At 47.2% G+C, this 17,333-nt stretch overlaps 1 protein-coding gene across 1 annotated transcript in view; it reads left to right on the forward strand.

Annotated features, from left to right (window-relative positions):
• The window catches only part of TTC38 (tetratricopeptide repeat domain 38), a 28,105-nt gene that overhangs the window by 9,921 nt on the left and 851 nt on the right, over nt 1-17,333 (forward strand). The window contains exons 2-13 of the mRNA XM_083181307.1: nt 502-579; nt 2,376-2,457; nt 3,296-3,467; nt 4,862-5,035; nt 7,460-7,535; nt 9,492-9,611; nt 10,306-10,365; nt 11,124-11,162; nt 15,000-15,081; nt 15,210-15,375; nt 15,536-15,695; nt 16,155-16,228. Coding sequence (XP_083037433.1) covers nt 502-579; nt 2,376-2,457; nt 3,296-3,467; nt 4,862-5,035; nt 7,460-7,535; nt 9,492-9,611; nt 10,306-10,365; nt 11,124-11,162; nt 15,000-15,081; nt 15,210-15,375; nt 15,536-15,695; nt 16,155-16,228 — 1,283 coding nt within the window. The remainder of the gene's footprint in view (nt 1-501; nt 580-2,375; nt 2,458-3,295; nt 3,468-4,861; nt 5,036-7,459; nt 7,536-9,491; nt 9,612-10,305; nt 10,366-11,123; nt 11,163-14,999; nt 15,082-15,209; nt 15,376-15,535; nt 15,696-16,154; nt 16,229-17,333) is intronic.

Raw genomic sequence — 17,333 nt, forward strand, 5'->3', positions numbered from 1 at the left:
AGCTTGTACTTTAGCTCTCTCCAATGCTTAGTACATAGACGGCTATGTTATTTAATGTACCAGCGCCATTTTTTTCTGGGCAGAGCATCACGGAAATCTTCTAACAAGCCCCCTTTTTAATATGCCCCTGAGATTAGTGTTATATAGGGAATGTGAGTCTTTCGGGGAGATTAGTGTTACACAGGGATAAATACGGATGATGGTGTTCAGAATACCGACATCGGCATCCATTGTATGGCGCTGCGAGACGCTTGTGGTGCCATTTATAAATAAAATATAATAGTGCCGCATTAAGGAATCCCAACAGGGGTCAGGTAAGTATACTTGGCTGGCTTGCCAGCAGGTGGGCGTAGGTGGCTTGCCAGCAGGTGGGCGTGGCTGGCTTGCCAGTAGGTGGCTTGCCAGTAGGTGGGCGTGGCTGGTTTGCCAGTAGGTGGGCGTGGCTGGCTTGCTAGTAGGAAAGTACATTTGTATATTTATAATGTGTTTATTATATTGCAGGCATGGCAGGATGCTGGGATGCCCCTGTCTACTACCAGTAATGAAGCCTGCAAACTGTTTGATGCCACTTTATTTCAGGTAGGGCATGTTTGCAATGGATCCATACATGGTCACAGAGTATTTGTCTCATTCCGCCTTCCATAATCCACGTTTCACAGTCCAAACTTGGCCTTGACCCTCCTACACCGCAATGGAGCAAGGACTCTGTTCATCTCATGGATTATAAACTCAACAAATTGCAAATGTACAAATGCAGTATTCAGGACTGATCGTGTTACTGGCGCCAACTTCTCCAACAATGGCCTTTGGTTCCTGGCTGAGCGACAGCTGGAGACATGGGTCATACACGTCCGTATTGCTGACTCACCGTACTCATTAAATTTGCAGAAGCAACAAAAGTGCAGGCGGAAATCGTTATTTTTAAAATTATTTTGGAGAGAAAATTCTCCAGTTGTGTCGCCTATGCCATGGATGAGATTCAATTAACGGCAGTGTTGCCTTGCACGTAATTGAATAGACTGCTATCGGGCTGGTTCCGAGCCGCACAAAGCAGACGCAAGCCTCTGAGGCGAACACTTACATATCTAAGGGTCTGCAGAGCTATTCAGGGTCACACGGAAGTCAGGCGGATCTCCACACGCGGCTAAATAGGACGGCGTGTGGCATTTGTAATTAGTGTTGGCGCGCACAAGGTCCCAGCTGCGTCATTACAAATGTTAGCGAGGGTAATGTTTTGCCAGTTACCACCTGTTTAGGGTTTGTGAAACCGGTTCAGGGGCAAAACACCGGGAAAATGTCGGTACTGCCTACGTGGGACACCGGTGAGTTGAGTATTGAAGAAATGGGTACAGGGAGTTCGTGGTGGCTCCTGTTTTCTGGATTCAGGGGACTGTTATTTTCAATATCTGTAAAAGGACAGTTAGATGCTGTTTGGTTGCTATGGGCAAATTTACCACTTTTTCTCTAAGGGCTCTATGTACTGTTATAAACCACCAACCAATCAGCTCCTCCCTGTTATCAAGCACAGAATGTGACATGGCAGGTAAGAGCTGATTGGCTGGTGGTTTATCACTCTCCATTTTATCACGTTTCAAGCTTAGTGCATCTCCACTACGGAAGCCATAATGTAGTTGAATTATGCCCCTAAGACAATAATTAAATATCTGTTGGATGCGTCAAAAATAATATTCAATAAACTCACATGTAGTATAAACATTTATTTTAGTGTTCCCGCTAGGCAGTTTTAGCGGGACGCTGCGCCCTGCACGATTTTTAAAGGGCAAAATGCACCCTGCCACTCTAGCAACGCCCCGCTAAAACAGCCTGGTGCCTGCCCCGACGGTGTGCACGGGGAAGCCCAGTGCAGCCGTAGACGGCGATGCCCGGCGCTACCCCGGCAGCACAGCAACTTTGACGAGCCCGCCCCTTTTCCTGACGGCACGGCCTGGGCACGCCCCTTTTGTGACATCGGCGGCCCGGGACCGCCCACAACTGTGCCGTAAGGCGGGCCCGGTCCGCCCCCCGGCGCCCTGCCCACACAAAATCCTAGATTGAACACTATATTTATTTACAGTTTCTTATATAGCGCAGCATATTCCATTGCGCTTTACAATTGGAAACAGTGATAAAACAAACTGGGCAGTAACAGACTGATATAGAGGTAGGAGGGCCTTGCTCGCAAGCTTACAATCCATAAAGTAAACATGAGGTCCAAGATGCATATTTCCATCAGATTATGGATGCCAGTCTGCCATGCCTAAGTGGCCTCTTTCATACGGGGCCCTACGCTAACATATTCTAATTATCATGTGGGAGTCGCCAAACTTTGGGCCTTCGCGGTTTTTGCCTAATTACTTTTTGTTATTTTGTTTCAGTACACTACTTGGACCAATGACAAAACCCTGGGAGGAATCGATGGATGCTTATCCAAAATTAATGCAGCTGATCCAAATTTTGGTAGGTACCTTATTTATGCCTGGCACACATTTTAATTGTGTAATATTACCTAGAAACAGGTACTTATGTAATATCTGGGCGCCCGATTTATTTCATCGCATCACATTGCATGCACTATAGTGGCATACAATTCTTGCAATGCGATTTTTCATTGTAAAGACCCGATTTTTAATTGTATAGTCACCCATGGGGGATTTCATACCCCCACTATCCAACTACGCATGGAGTTGATTTTATATAGTGTGGCGAGTACCCCAACTCCAGCCAGTCCTGCATTATAGCATGAGACCCAAATCCGTCTTCCTTATCGGCTCCCCAAAGCAGTGTTCTAAGGCGGTTATTCTAATGTGATCGCTCCCCCGCGCGTTGGCACGGGGGAGCGAAGTTTAGCTTCTGCGGATAAGCATTTATGTGCAGCCACTTGGTACCAGCGGGCATGGTGAATTGCTTATTCGCCGTGCCGTTCGCACCTAGCAGTGTGGGTAGGGGGCCTGGGTCGGCGGCGAGGGGCTGCGCCCATGGGAACGCCCAGAGCTGCATGAGCGTTCCCATGGTAATTCGGCAATGATGTAGGTGCTGGGGGCGCACAGCTTTGCGTGTGAACCAGAATGACCTCCTAATTCACTGTTTGCTTAAAAATACACTTTCTTAGCAAATACACCTCATTGTCTGTGTACATCACATGGAAGAGCTTTGTTTAACCTGAAGGCTAAAGTGAAATAACTACTTTTCCACCATCTTATTGTCAGTCGGGGGGTCGCGAGCGAGGAATTGGACGTAGACCTTCCTCACGTTCCACGTTGGCATGAATGCAAACATCACGTTTTGTCTCTTCCAGTAATGGGACGCGTCATTGCTAATGGCTTGGAGCTGATCGGAACGGGACGGTCCCCGTCGCTCGATAAAGAATTTGCAAACAGCTTGAAGGCAATGTCCGATTTGTCCAAGACGCAGACTCTGACCGAGAGGGAACGTTTACACGTCGCTGCACTTGAGACCTTTGCCAAAGGGTACTGCTGGTTATCGTTTCCATGCAGGACAATCACCTTTATTTATTTTTTTTGTATGACCTCATTCATGGGCGAGGGAAATGTAGTCTTGGAGAGAGATAAAGTACCAGCCGTTCTGCTCCTAACTGCCATGTTACAGGCTCTGTTTCAGAATTGACAGTTGGTAATGTATTATTTGGTAGTTTATCCAAGGCTTAGTACATCTGCCCTGGTGCGTGGTGGGTAAGCACCTGGATTCGCTGGGATATGGTCATTAGGTCAACACTATAAAGGTCGACGCATTGGCGACCACTGAAGGACGACACGCCTTAGGTCGACAATGGGAAGGTGGATATATGTTTTTTTGAGTCGACATGTGCCGACAGGCGGTATTTCATCCCCCACCATCCACTAGGGCGCGGTGGTAGAATACAGTAGTGTGCCAAGCCATGCGAGGGGACGTGGTACACGTAGGCGGTGTTCATGTTGACTATGTCGACATTCTGGGCAAAAAAAAAGTGAAACGATCATGTTGACCTTTTAACTGTCAACACTTCCATTGTTGACCTAATGCTTGTCACGACCTTTGGACCCTGTCGACCTTAGCCATGTGTCAACGTAAGCCAAGTCGACCTTTATGCAGTTGACCCTATGACCTCTACCATTGACACAGCTATGTGAGTTTAATCTTTCTAAATAGAAAACCGTTTTAGAATTGTTGATATGGAGGGATATGGATCAAAGTTTGGAGAGAGATAATGTACCAACCAATCCGTTCTAACTGTTCATTTTCAAACAGTCTGTAACATGGCAGTTATGTGCGGATGGGCCTATACTTTATCTCTCTCTCTCTAAGCATTGATGGATATGCCCCTAATGGTATGTACACACGGGAGCAATATTAGGTAAAATCGCTGGGAATATGGTCGCTGAGGGCCATATTGCCAGTGATTTGGAGCGCAGATAAATCGCCAGCTGCGCGCTCCCGTGTGCACTCCCTGCTGGTCGCTGGAGCATGCTCCTGCGACCAGCGGCTTTCCCCGGCAATCACTGTGCCGGGAGGTCAGCGCAGCCCAGTGCCGCTGCTCCCTCCCTCCTCCCTTCACGGAGGTCAGCGCCGGGGAGATCAGCATTGATCTCCCCAGCCCCGTGCCGCTGCTCCCTCCTTCCTCCCTTCAAAGTGACAGCAGCAGCGTCTGCTGCTGCTGCTGCACTCCCCCTCCGTCCCGTAGCAGTGTCTCCTTTTCATCGCTGATGAAAAGGAGACACTGAGCAATATGATTGCTGGCAATATATTGCTAGCAATATATCGCTAGCAATCATATTGCACCGTGTGTACACAGCATTAGAAAGATTCACATGAATAGAGACGTGAACAGCGCGAGACATTCTAAAAATCTGTTCTGTTTTTGTAGAAATCTTCCTAACGCTTCGGAATACTGGGAGAGAATCCTGCGGGATCATCCCTTAGATTTGCTGGCTATGAAATTCGCCCATGATACATATTTTTACCTTGGAGAGCAAACACAGATGAGAGATTCTGTCGCCCGCGTTCTTCCGTACTGGGTTCCAAGTAATCCTTTAAGTAGGTAGGTAAACGCAGTCTCTGTACTAGTGGGTATTATGGCTGAAATAATGGATGTACCTTTACTGGTGAGACTAATGAGGTTGAAAAAAAAAACGAAAATCACATTCTATCACATTTATAGAACATCGCATATGGCAGAGAATATTTCAGTCGTTCACATCAGTCTCTGCCCCGGTGGAGCTTACACTCTATATTCTCTATAACATATACACACCAATTAATTAAGCCAATGTGGCTACCAATATGTTTTGGGAGTGTTTGGGGAAACTGGAGCACCATGCAAGCATGTATAGAACATACAAACTCCACACAGATAATGCAGTGGTCTGAAACCAAAGTCGTAAGCTCAGTCCCGTGAGGCATGATGCTAACGACTGCAGTTGCCCAAATTTTGCCAGGTATGCTATTGTGCAAGGAGAACGCTACCACGGCCTAAAAATCCTTCATTGGAATGGGCGTGCGGTCTTCTAGGTAACCGTGATGGATTTTTAGACAGCAATGATGCCCAGTCATTTCACTGCTTGTTTGATTTGCATTCCGTTCTTGGATTTGAGACTCTTGGCCTATTTCAGCAATGATACGCCCATTGCGGTTGGGCCGTGAAGTGAATACTGACGGGAAATAATGAGTGTTTTACTGATGAGTAGAACGGCATTATCACACGTAGTGGAGGTGTATCAAGAATTCTAAAAAGTGGACAAGTGCAGCAATTGCCCCAACCAACCAAAGTCCCCTTTAAGGTTATCCTACTTAAGCACAAATGTATAAATCAAAAGGAAAGAAGTCCCGATTTATACACCCAAAACCCCGGTCCGGCATTGGTTGAACACGGTTGTAAGCTCTGCCAATGCTTCTTGAAACCATGTGTACCCTGCAGGCTGGACCTGAGCGATTTGGTGGTTCATCCGCCGGTGATCTGACTGTCTGTGTACTTTTAGGACCTTATTCTGGTCCATTCACAGCCAGCGTTGGTTCGCACGGGGACCGATGTGTGGCGCATGTGCAGCCGCATTTCTGCATATGTGCAGATGCCGGGTGCGTGCGGCCACGGCTAACAGACTGTTTGCGGGGTGCACACTCCCAAGCCTGCGGCCAGGGGGCGCGGGGCGGTAGCGTATAGTTGCGTCCATGGGAACGCCCAGCGTTTCATGGGTGTTCCCATGGTAATCGGGCTGGGGCCGGGCAGCTGACATCACTAATGTCAGCTGTCCGTCCACTTCCTCCCAAGAGCGCACGCAAATCTAAGTGAGCTGAGAGTCACTTAGATATGCATGCACATTCGGCGACCATCGAAAGATGTGGGAGGTTCCTGCTGGCCTGCAAATGGATATTTATGTAAAACATCCATTCACAACCCATGTGAACATATGCGGCATGTGAGGGGGCGGCATGCTACCATTCGCAGGGCGGGCTCTGGTTGACTCGTAAGGGTGCGAATTCGCATCTGAGCGTATCATCCAGATGAACCCCCTTAGTGTGACCCGGGGCGGATAACCCGGGATGCACCGTTTACACCGGCTCAGTGCTGGGTTCCACCCTGGTCAGGACCAGGGTCAGATTCCTGGGTATCACAACCCAGGCTGATCCTTTATACCAATCCAGGACCCGATTGCCCTGGGTCAGAGACTCAGGGGTAGATGTATGAAGCAGTGATAAGGGAGGAGAAGTGGCCCATGGCAACCAATCAGCACGGAAGTAACATCTACAATTTGCATAATATTATATTATACAGAGCAGCTGATTGGTTGCCATGGGCCACTTCTCTGGCTCACCTCTTCCTTATCACTGCTTCATACATCTGCCCCACAGTGCGAAAGAGGTTTATGTTACCTGTGCTTCACTATGGGTGAGAACCAGGACTGAGGTGTAAATTTACTAAAGGTGAAAATTGGTGCTGTTGCCCATAGCAACGATCAGATTCGGTCTATCATTTCTCTATTGCACACTAGAAAATGATAGACAGAATCTTATTGTTTGCTATAGGCAACATTACTTATTTTGTAGATTGTCAAAGCCTAATGTGTTATACGGTCTTCAGGCCCAGAGGCCTATGGGTCCGATTCAGACCTCGCTGGGCTGCGAGTGTTAGGAACCCAGGGAGCAGGTAAACGGCGCACCACCGAGCTCCGTCTCCCCACCGCTGTGCATTCGCATCTGTGCACACGGGGGGAAAACACCATGGAAGGATTTTCCCCCTGCTCGCAGTGCTGAGTAAGTCTGTAAGCGGCCCTCCCACTTTGCGGTGAGCGTGTGTACGCTGCCTAGCGCGCGGGTCTGAATCGGGCCTATTGTGACTGCTATCATGCGTGACTCCTCGGGGATGTACGCGGAGCACTGACCGGAGTCACATGACCGGATCAGCTGATCACTGAGCCAATTCCCCACCTTGTGGCCTAACCTGTTTCTCTCTCTTGTTTTGTTGTAGTTATGTGAGAGGCATGTATTCTTTTGGGCTACTTGAAACAAACTTTTATGATGAAGCCCTTAAAGTGGCCAGTGAGGTAAAGCGATATTATCTGTCCACAATGCACTCTGGTGATCTTCCTCCCTGTAGGGGAGATGCATCAGGCCTGAGCGAGAGAAAGCGGAAAAGTTGCTAGAATCAACCAATCCGCTGCAATCTGCTCATCTCAGATACTGCGCTATAAATGACAATTAGAAGCTGATTGGTTGCTTTGGGCAAATTCTGCACTTTATCTCTCTCCATGACTTGATACATCTCCCCCTCTGTCTCTCTTTTTTATCACTCTCCCTTCTGTCTCCTCCTCCATCCGCAGGAATGGAATCTGTTTTGTCAAGAGGCCCCCACAACCACAGGTGTAGGGATAACAATAGGGATAACACCCAATGGGGTGTTCAAATACTTTTCAAGTGGATGTTTCAAAAGTGCCATTAGCATATCTCACCTCAGAATCGGGCCCTTGGGTTGGATAAGGAGTCGGCATTCTAATTCATGACAATGGTGTTTGATGGGCTTGAGGTCAGAGTGCTGAATGGACCAGGGCACTGTGGGGTTGAGGTCGGGGTAGGGTGCAGACCAGGGCACTGTGGGGTTGAGGTCGGGGTAGGGTGCAGACCAGGGCACTGTGGGGTTTGAGGTTGGGGCAGTGCGCATAGCAGAGCACTGTGGGGTTGAGGTTGGGGCAGTATGCAGAGCAGGGCACTGTGGGGTTGAGGTTGGGGCAGTATGCAGAGCAGGGCACTGTGGGGTTAAGGTCGGGGCAGGGTGCAGACCAGGGCACTGTGGGGTTGAGGTTGGGGCAGTATGCAGACCAGGGCACTGTGGGGTTGAGGTCGGGGCAGGGTGCAGAACAGGGCACTGTGGGGTTGAGGTTGGGGCAGTATGCAGACCAGGGCACTGTGGGGTTGAGGTCGGGGCAGGGCACAGACCAGGGCACTGTGGGGTTGAGGTCGGGGCAGGGTGCAGACCAGGGCACTGTGGGGTTGAGGTCGGGGCAGGGCACAGACCAGGGCACTGCGGGGGTTGGGGTAGGGTGCAGACCAGGGCACTGCGGGGTTGAGGTCGGGGTAGGGTGCAGACCAGGACACTGCGGGGGTTGAGGTTGGGGCAGTATGCAGACCAGGGCACTGTGGGGTTGAGGTCGGAGCAGTATGCAGACCAGGGCACTGTGGGGTTGAGCTTGGGGCAGTGCGCAGACCAGGGCACTGTGGGGTTGAGGTCGGGGCAGTGCGCAGACCAGGGCACTGTGGGGTTGAGGTTGGGGCAGTGAGCAGACCAGGGCACTGTGGGGTTGAGGTCGGGGCAGTGTGCAGACCAGGGCACTGTGTGGTTGATGTCGGGGCAGGGCGCAGACCAGGGCACTGTGTGGTTGAGGTCGGGGCAGGGCGCAGGCCAGGGCACTGTGTGGTTGAGGTCGGGGCAGGGCACAGACCAGGGCACTGCGGGGTTGAGGTCGGGAAAGTGTGCAGACCAGGGCATGGCGGGGGTTGAGGTTGGGGCAGTATGCAGACCAGGGCACTGTGGGGTTGAGGTTGCGGCAGTGCGCAGACCAGGGCACTGTGGGGTTGAGGTAGGGGCAGTATGCAGACCAGGGCACTGTGTGGTTGAGGTCGGGGGAGGGTGCAGACTAGGGCACTGCAGGGGTTGAGGTCGGGGCAGGGCGCAGACCAGGCACTGCGGGGGTCGAGGTCGGGAAAGTGTGCACTCCAATGTTACTCCAGATGGCGCGTGACTACGGTCCAGCCATGATAACCCAATACATGATGCTATTAATGAACAGTTCTTGTGCTGATGTTGCATCCAGAGGCCGGTAGTGGAGCAGGTGTGTTCCGTGCCGCGTGCTTCACCCCCCTTCTGTGAGCTTTTGTGGCTGCCATCGCACCACCCAGCTGTAGTGACCTCTCCACAATAACGCCAACTATGGGCAGTTACTATACATACAGTGTTGTCGTTCCTCCCTATGTAATCCATTGCTACGTATCACCCTGTTGTCCAGGCTCTGGCCATGAACCAGAAGGACGCTTGGTCCGTACACACCATCGCCCACGTACATGAGATGAAGGCGGATGTAGAGGACGGCCTGTCCTTCATGCAGAAGACTGAAAACGACTGGAAGGTAACATCAACCAATCGGCGTTGGCATCGGGGTCTTTATCACCTGAATAAATGGGACCACACCGTAGACTTGCCACCAGCAGCCTCTTGTCTGGCAGTAACCTTAGAGCTAAGGAAACCATATTCCAGCTAGTAAGAATGAACGGTTCGCCGGGGCTCACTACTCACTATGCTCCCAATATGCGCACCCTAGCGAGCAGGTCTGAATCAGACACCACATGGCGCAAAAATCTTTCAATGCCATCCTTTGCCTATTATCTGGATGATCATTTTTTTGGGCATTCCCCATAATAAAGGATCTCGGCCAATGTAATGACATGCGCCTCTTTAACGCTCCGAATGTAAATCCGATCGGAATTCTGACGTTATTTTTGAGCCGAAAGAGTCTCTTTTTTTGGGGGGCCCAACGGAAATGCGACATAGAGTAGAACAGTTGCAGGTAAGTCTCGCACAAAACGGCTCTATAAAGTCAGACCGAGCTAATGGAAAATTATAGTAGATCCAGCGGCTGTGCACAACTGAACACTTGAATCTAACACCATCTAGTTGAGGAGAGCAGCAGAAGCCTTTTAATTATATATTAGCAGTTGTGTGAAATTCTTAATCGTCATACATTGTGTACGATATTTCGTGGATTTACCCTATTTTCTTGTTTTTGGTTAACGGGTTACTATTTTTCTTGTATTCTCTCCTAGGGAAGCGACATGCTTGCTTGCCATGTATACTGGCACTGGGCCCTGTATCATATAGAAAAGGTTAGACGTTCCACAATTTTATTTTCCAAACATTTCAGACATTGCAGATGTGTCCTGTCATCAGCTTATAATAATTTGCATGGTTTCTTATTGCTGAAACGTGACACAATGTCAGGATGAAAAGTTCCAATAATCCGTTCATGCCTCTGCCACAGTGTATATGTAATGTGTTACCTATGAGACAGCAAGTCAGTTCTCAATCTATAGAACATTAAAATGCTATAATACAAGTGAAACATCCCTGCATGCCAATAAACACATAGATATTGGGTGAGATTTAATAGGATGAGAGATTCAGAAAGTGAGAGATTTGGTAAGAAATCTCCAGTTTTTTTAAAGCAGCAATCGTTTATACAGCAAAACCAGTTTGATTTTGCAGTGTAAATGATTGCCGCTTTAATAAAAACTGGAGATTTCTTACCAAATCTTTCACTTTCTGAATCTCTCATTTATTTTCACCCATTAAGTCAGGGGATGAGACCGACTTTGCTGTACAACTGTCCTTGGGTGAAAACAGTCTTTAAATACACTGTTGTCACTGTCTCACAAGACTGATTGATTCTGTTAATGATCAATCATTTGCTCCCTTTCATCTATTGATTCTACCTCACAAAAGTCCAACTGCTTCTATTGCTATGACAACTATCGATAGTCCTATTATTTCTTAGTAAGGAATTATATGGCGACAACTAGTATTACCCAAGAAGGGCCTAGTTACACTGTGGTCTAACACTCTGTTTGAACCCCCCTTTTTGCAGGGTGAATATGAGGCTGCTCTGACAGTGTATGATAATCATGTAAGTAGCAATTTAAAGTCCAATTACAGCGTGCCTCGCCCCTGCTTAGTGCATACAAACGGGAGGGAGAACCTTAAATCTGAAATCATTTGATAGGAAATAGGATGGTGAAAGATTTTGCTGGGTGCCACCCTGAGTTTGCACTACACCTCAGAAAGCAGAACCACCACAATCTATTACAGACAGATGAAGCGCATATTGCATCTTTACCACAGTACATACAGGGCAAAAAGCTGAAATCGCAGTCAGTTGAGCTGCTGTGATGGCATCCGATGTGCCTATGTGTATGAATTTACTAATTTATGCAGCTTGTTATAGGAAAGCAAGGCTACAAACACGTCAGTCACGTTATACCGACCGCTTCAGAGAGGCAAATGAGAATATGATGACATTTAATTGAAGATAATTGTTATGGATATCGGGGTATTGAATTAGATGCCACAATTTACCACAGCTAATTAACAGCGTGAGAGTCGAGTACTTTTGTGAATACAAACAATATTTACAAAGAAAGAAAGAATGTCCTTGATAAGGTGCACCTCGAAGAGAGTATTAAAAATTAACTTTTATTAGTACATACTTAAAAGGCTGCGAAAATTTATTAAAAAATAAACATATAACATATAGGGGTAGGGTTCACACAGTTTAAAAACTATGGTGGCAGGCAGAGATGGCTATATGATATTGGTATTATGCTGATTGATGTGGGCTACCTAAATCCACGCAGATATTGCGAATTTAAGAATAAATCGCGACTGCTGTTTGTGGAGCTAAAGATATATGGTGCCAGGTAGGAGTGGGTTAAATAACCTCTTCTAACTCCGGTGTACAAGTTTGGCGTATAAGCTAACCCGTTCTTCACAGTTAACTCCGGGTCTCTGATGCTGTGCCCGAGTAACTGTAAAATCACTTGGGTTGCTTGGATAGGAGTGGGTATAATGTAGGTATAATACACCTCTAATTGCTCCTATTTGTCCCTATTGCCGATACTGCGTCTATGCCTGTATCGGGATTTTATCTGTAACTGGCTAGTGAGAGACGCACAAATATTGTGACGTGACCTCCTACGTATTACTGGGTATCCCACTAGGTTAATACACTAGGGGATCTCAACCCAGGGAGGGACTGGTCTCCTTAAAGTTTGAGAACCAGTGTATCTCACTGTCAGCCAGCGCACTAACACATAGACCCAGGCATGTATAGGTCTTAGGCAGCGGTTAAAGGGAGATGGTCACCAAACTGAACACACAATCAATCAAAATACATAGTAAGAAAAATAATAAAAGTTAAGCCATCTGCCTGCGCACCGCTAGCCGGCACGCGCTTCGCAGATTAGCTTCCTCAGGGCCAACGTTGGCCCTGAGGAAGCTAATCTGCGAAGCGCGTGCCGGCTAGCGGTGCGCAGGCAGATGGCTTAACTGTTATTATTTTTCTTACTTTGTATTTTGATTGATTGTGTGTTCAGTTTGGTGACCATCCCTTTAACCGCTGCCTAAGACCTATACATGCCTGGGTCTATGTCAGGGGTCGGGAACCAATGGCTCGCGAGCCAGGTGTGGCTCTTTTGATGATTGCATATGGCTCGCAGACTGCCTGATTTTTTATCCCCTTTCTATGAGGATACGCGGCTGACATCGGGGGAATGGATTGAGCCGTCAGCGCGGCGGCGGGGGGGGGGGATGTGGGTGGAAGAGCTGATACGCCGCAGTGTGTACTGTAGGCTCTTCCAGCTACATCCCACACCCGCCGTGCTGACAGGCTGCCCGCCGCGCTGATAGGCTCCCCACCTCTGCTGACACGTGGGGAATCACTGCGCGCCACACGGGTGCTGGAGGCTTTTGGACACTGACGGTGAGTGTAACTTACAGCAGTAAGTTTGTGCTGGGGCATTCTGTGCACTTCTATTATACTGCTGGGGGCATTATGTGTGGTATACTGCTGGGGGCATTATGTGTGGTATACTGCTGGGGGCATCATGTGTGGTATACTGCTGGGGGCATTATGTGTGGTATATTGCTGGGGGCATTCTGTGCACTTCTATTATACTGCTGGGGGCATTATGTGTGTGTTATACTGCTGGGGGCATTATCTGTGGTATACTGCTGGGGGCATTATGTGTGTGTTATACTGCTGGGGGCATTATGTGGGGTATACTGCTGGAGGCATTATGTGTGTTATACTGCTGGGGGCATTATGTGTGTTATACTGCTGGGGGCATTATGTGTGTTATACTGCTGGGGGCATTATCTGTGTTCCTGCTGGGGGCATTATGTGTGGTATACTGCTGGGGGCATTATGTGTGGTATACTGCTGGGGGCATTATGTGGGGTATACTGCTGGAGGCATTATGTGTGTTATACTGCTGGAGGCATTATGTGTGGTATACTGCTGGGGGCATTATGTGTGGTATACTGCTGGGGGCATTCTGTGCACTTCTATTATACTGCTGGGGGCATTATGTGTGTGTTATACTGCTGGGGGCATTATGTGTGGTATACTGCTGGGGGCATTATGTGGGGTATACTGCTGGGGGCATTATGTGTGTTATACTGCTCGCATTAATGGTGAGTATTATAACAACATTATTTAAAAGAATAAATTCAGAGGCGTTTTATACTGACATTTACTTGAATTCACTTTTAAAATATATTATATGGCTCTCACTGAAATAAATTTCCAAATATTTTGCTTTCATGGCTCTCTTAGTCAAAAAGGTTCCTGACCCCTGGTCTATGTGTTAGTGCGCTGGCTGACAGTGAGATACACTGGTTCTCAAACTTTAAGGAGACCAGTCCCTCCCTGGGTTGAGATCCCCTAGTGTATTAACCTAGTGGGATACCCAGTAATACGTAGGAGGTCACGTCACAATATTTGTGCGTCTCTCACTAGCCAGTTACAGATAAAATCCCGATACAGGCATAGACGCAGTATCGGCAATAGGGACAAATAGGAGCAATTAGAGGTGTATTATACCCACGCCTATCCCAGCAACCCAAGTGATCTTACAGTTACTCGGGCACAGCATCAGAGACCCGGAGTTAACTGTGAAGAACGGGTTAGCTTATACGCCAAACTTGTACACCGGAGTTAGAAGAGGTTATTTAACCCACTCCTACCTGGCACCATATATCTTTAGCTCCACAAACAGCAGTCGCGATTTATTCTTAAATTCGCAATATCTGGTGGATTTAGGTAGCCCACATCAATCAGCATAATACCAATATCATATAGCCATCTCTGCCTGCCACCATAGTTTTTAAACTGTGTGAACCCTACCCCTATATGTTACATGTTTATTTTTTAATAAATTTTCGCAGCCTTTTAAGTATGTACTAATAAAAGATAATTTTTAATACTCTCTTCGAGGTGCACCCTATCAAGGACTTTCTTTCTTTGTAAATATTGTCCTAAACTTCTGTGTCTAAAGGTAGCACACCCCTATGGTCTCATATATATCACTATAGATCATTTGTATTAAGGGGTCCGCAATTCCAATAATTATCTTGTGCGACTGACACAACCAATCCCTCTACCTGCGAATACAAACAGCCATGTGATAATTCCTATATAGCTAGCAGACAATGGGGCAGATGTATTAACCCTTAACAAGAGATAAATGCAAGGGTGATAAGGAGAGATAAACGTCCAGCCAATCAGCTACTTGCTGACTTTTTTCAAACACAGCCTGTAACATGGCAGTTAGCAGGTGATTGGCTGGACGTTTATCTCTCCTTATCACCCTTGCATTTATCTCTTGTTAAGGCCTAATACATCTGCCCCATTTTCTTAAAATATAATGTCGCTTATTAATGGCATGGATTATATCCTCTACCATAGATCGCCCCTTCCAGTTTTACAAGTGGAAGCATGCTGGATATTGTCGATAATTCGTCCTTACTACAACGTCTCCAGATGGAAGGTATGGTTTTTTTTGCCGTTGTCTGAATCCAGCTAAGTGACTGTTCTAGTCCATTGTTCTCTTGCATGCAATAGGGGACACTGGCACTTTGGGGCATACAGTATATGTTACTTTGTATTTTTATCCAGGAGTGGACGTGGGGAACCGATGGGGAAAACTTCTCCAAGTTACAAAGAAGCATACTGACGATCACCTTCTGATTTTCAATGACCTTCACTTCTTAATGTCTTCCTTGGGCTCAAAGGATCACGAGATGACCACCCAGCTTCTGGATTCTTTGCGGGAGCTTTCCAAGTAGGCAGCAGGCTTTTAAGGGGTTTCCATCATACCCCCCTCGAGTAGAATAATAAAACTCATCTCACAGAGCCTTTCTACCCAGAGGAGAGGGATGAATATAAATAAAAAATATAATCCAGGGTGGATTTTTTTATTTAATACACAACTTTATTTTCAGATCACCTGGTGACAACCATGAACACGCGCTGATCAGTCATCTTGGCCTCCCGCTCTGCCAGGCCCTAGTAGAGTTCGACAGTGGTAATTACGACAAGGCCGTAGAGCTGATGTACCCGATTCGATACAAGATACCAACCATAGGGGGCAGTAACGCTCAGGTAATGGCTGTCCCATCTTTTCCAACAAGTCTAAGATAGAATTGATCATGCCACAAAATCATGGTCGTGTTGAAATCCATTTTGGCGGTTCAGATTCCTTTTACACACCGTGTACTTTTGAAAGGCGAACAGTAAAGACCATTAGTTACATAGTATACATTCTAATGCCGGGTACATGCAGGACATGTTAAGCGGTTGTGCCGATTCCTACAGGTCGGAACATCAAAATCGAAATATCATCCAGTGTATATGCACAATGTTGCTGATGCTCCGCTATGGCGTCAGCGACATCCTCCGTTGTCTGTTCATGCAGTACGATGGAGGATATCGCCCTGGGAACCCCCTGTACCGTGAAAGATACATGTAAAAACAAATTATCGGTTTTGTAAGAGTTTTTATTGTGCAGCTGTAAAGACTGGAGCGCTGATTTTGGTCTTATGACTCCATTCTGTTTTCCAGAGAGACGTCTTCACCCAAGTTCTCATCCACTCTGCCATTAACAGTACCACAAAATCGTGCCAGAATTTAGCCAGGTACAAGATTCTCTAAATCCCTGCTGAGCTGAGCATTGGAACTACGCCAGACAGGGGTGGTATAGAGGATCTGCAGCAGTCATTGGGTTACCCCCCCCCCCTCCCCCCCCATATATGTTCAACAGGGTCAAAAGGTTGGCTCTTCCCGACCATTGTCATGTCAGCCTTTTCACCGTGTACACCTATTTCATGGCAACCATATTGTATTGAATACGATCTATCCATCTGTACATTGAAACCCTAGCCAGACAGAGCATTAAAACGTCCTCGGGGTATAAACCAATCTGTATCCGATAAAATAATTGAATTGTTCACGGGATCAGCCAATCAGTGCAACCTTGGGTCTAGACCAACCAGTAGCCAAGTTGAATACCCTTGGGCGCTAGACCAAGCTGTAGCCAATCAGAGCATTAATATATCTTTGTGACTAGGCCATCCATCTTAGCAGTAGAACTTTCTCGAGGCAGCTGGAGACATTCAGAATGTTAGAATATCCTCTGGACTAGATGAAATAGAACAACTTGTAGCCAAATTGAATTTTAGAATGTCCTTGGGTCTACCACACCTGGGATTTAGAACATTAAAACAAGCTCTGGGCTAGAGTATCCTGTAGCCAAACTGAGTATTAGAACACCATTAGGGTGTTTTGGGGGCTAGACCAGACTAGAGTAGGGATGGTTATCGATGGTGTAACTGCAACTAGCCATCGATAGTAATGTACTATGGGCCTTATTCAGATCTGAGCTCAGTACAAATTTGTTTGGAAAATGGGTAAAACCATGTGCACTGCAGGTGGGGCAGATGTAACCTGTGCAAAGAGAGTTAGATTTTGTGTGAATTATTTTGTTTCTGTGCAGGGTAAATACTGGCTGCATTATTTTTACACTGCAATTTAGATTTCAGTTTCAGCACACCCCACCCAAATCTAACTCTCTTTGCACAGGTTACATCTGCCCCACCTGCAGTGCACATGGTTTTGCCCATTTTCCAAACAAATTTGTACTGCGATCAGATCTGAATAAGGGCCTATGCGAAGGATGATAATCAATAGTTTTACCTATCAATGATCATCCATTTTCTTTGACTGACTGGCCTGTAGACCAAT

The sequence above is a fragment of the Crinia signifera genome, chromosome 4 (genome assembly GCF_055691185.1).
Source record: "Crinia signifera chromosome 4, ASM5569118v1, whole genome shotgun sequence".
NCBI lineage: Eukaryota > Metazoa > Chordata > Amphibia > Anura > Myobatrachidae > Crinia > Crinia signifera.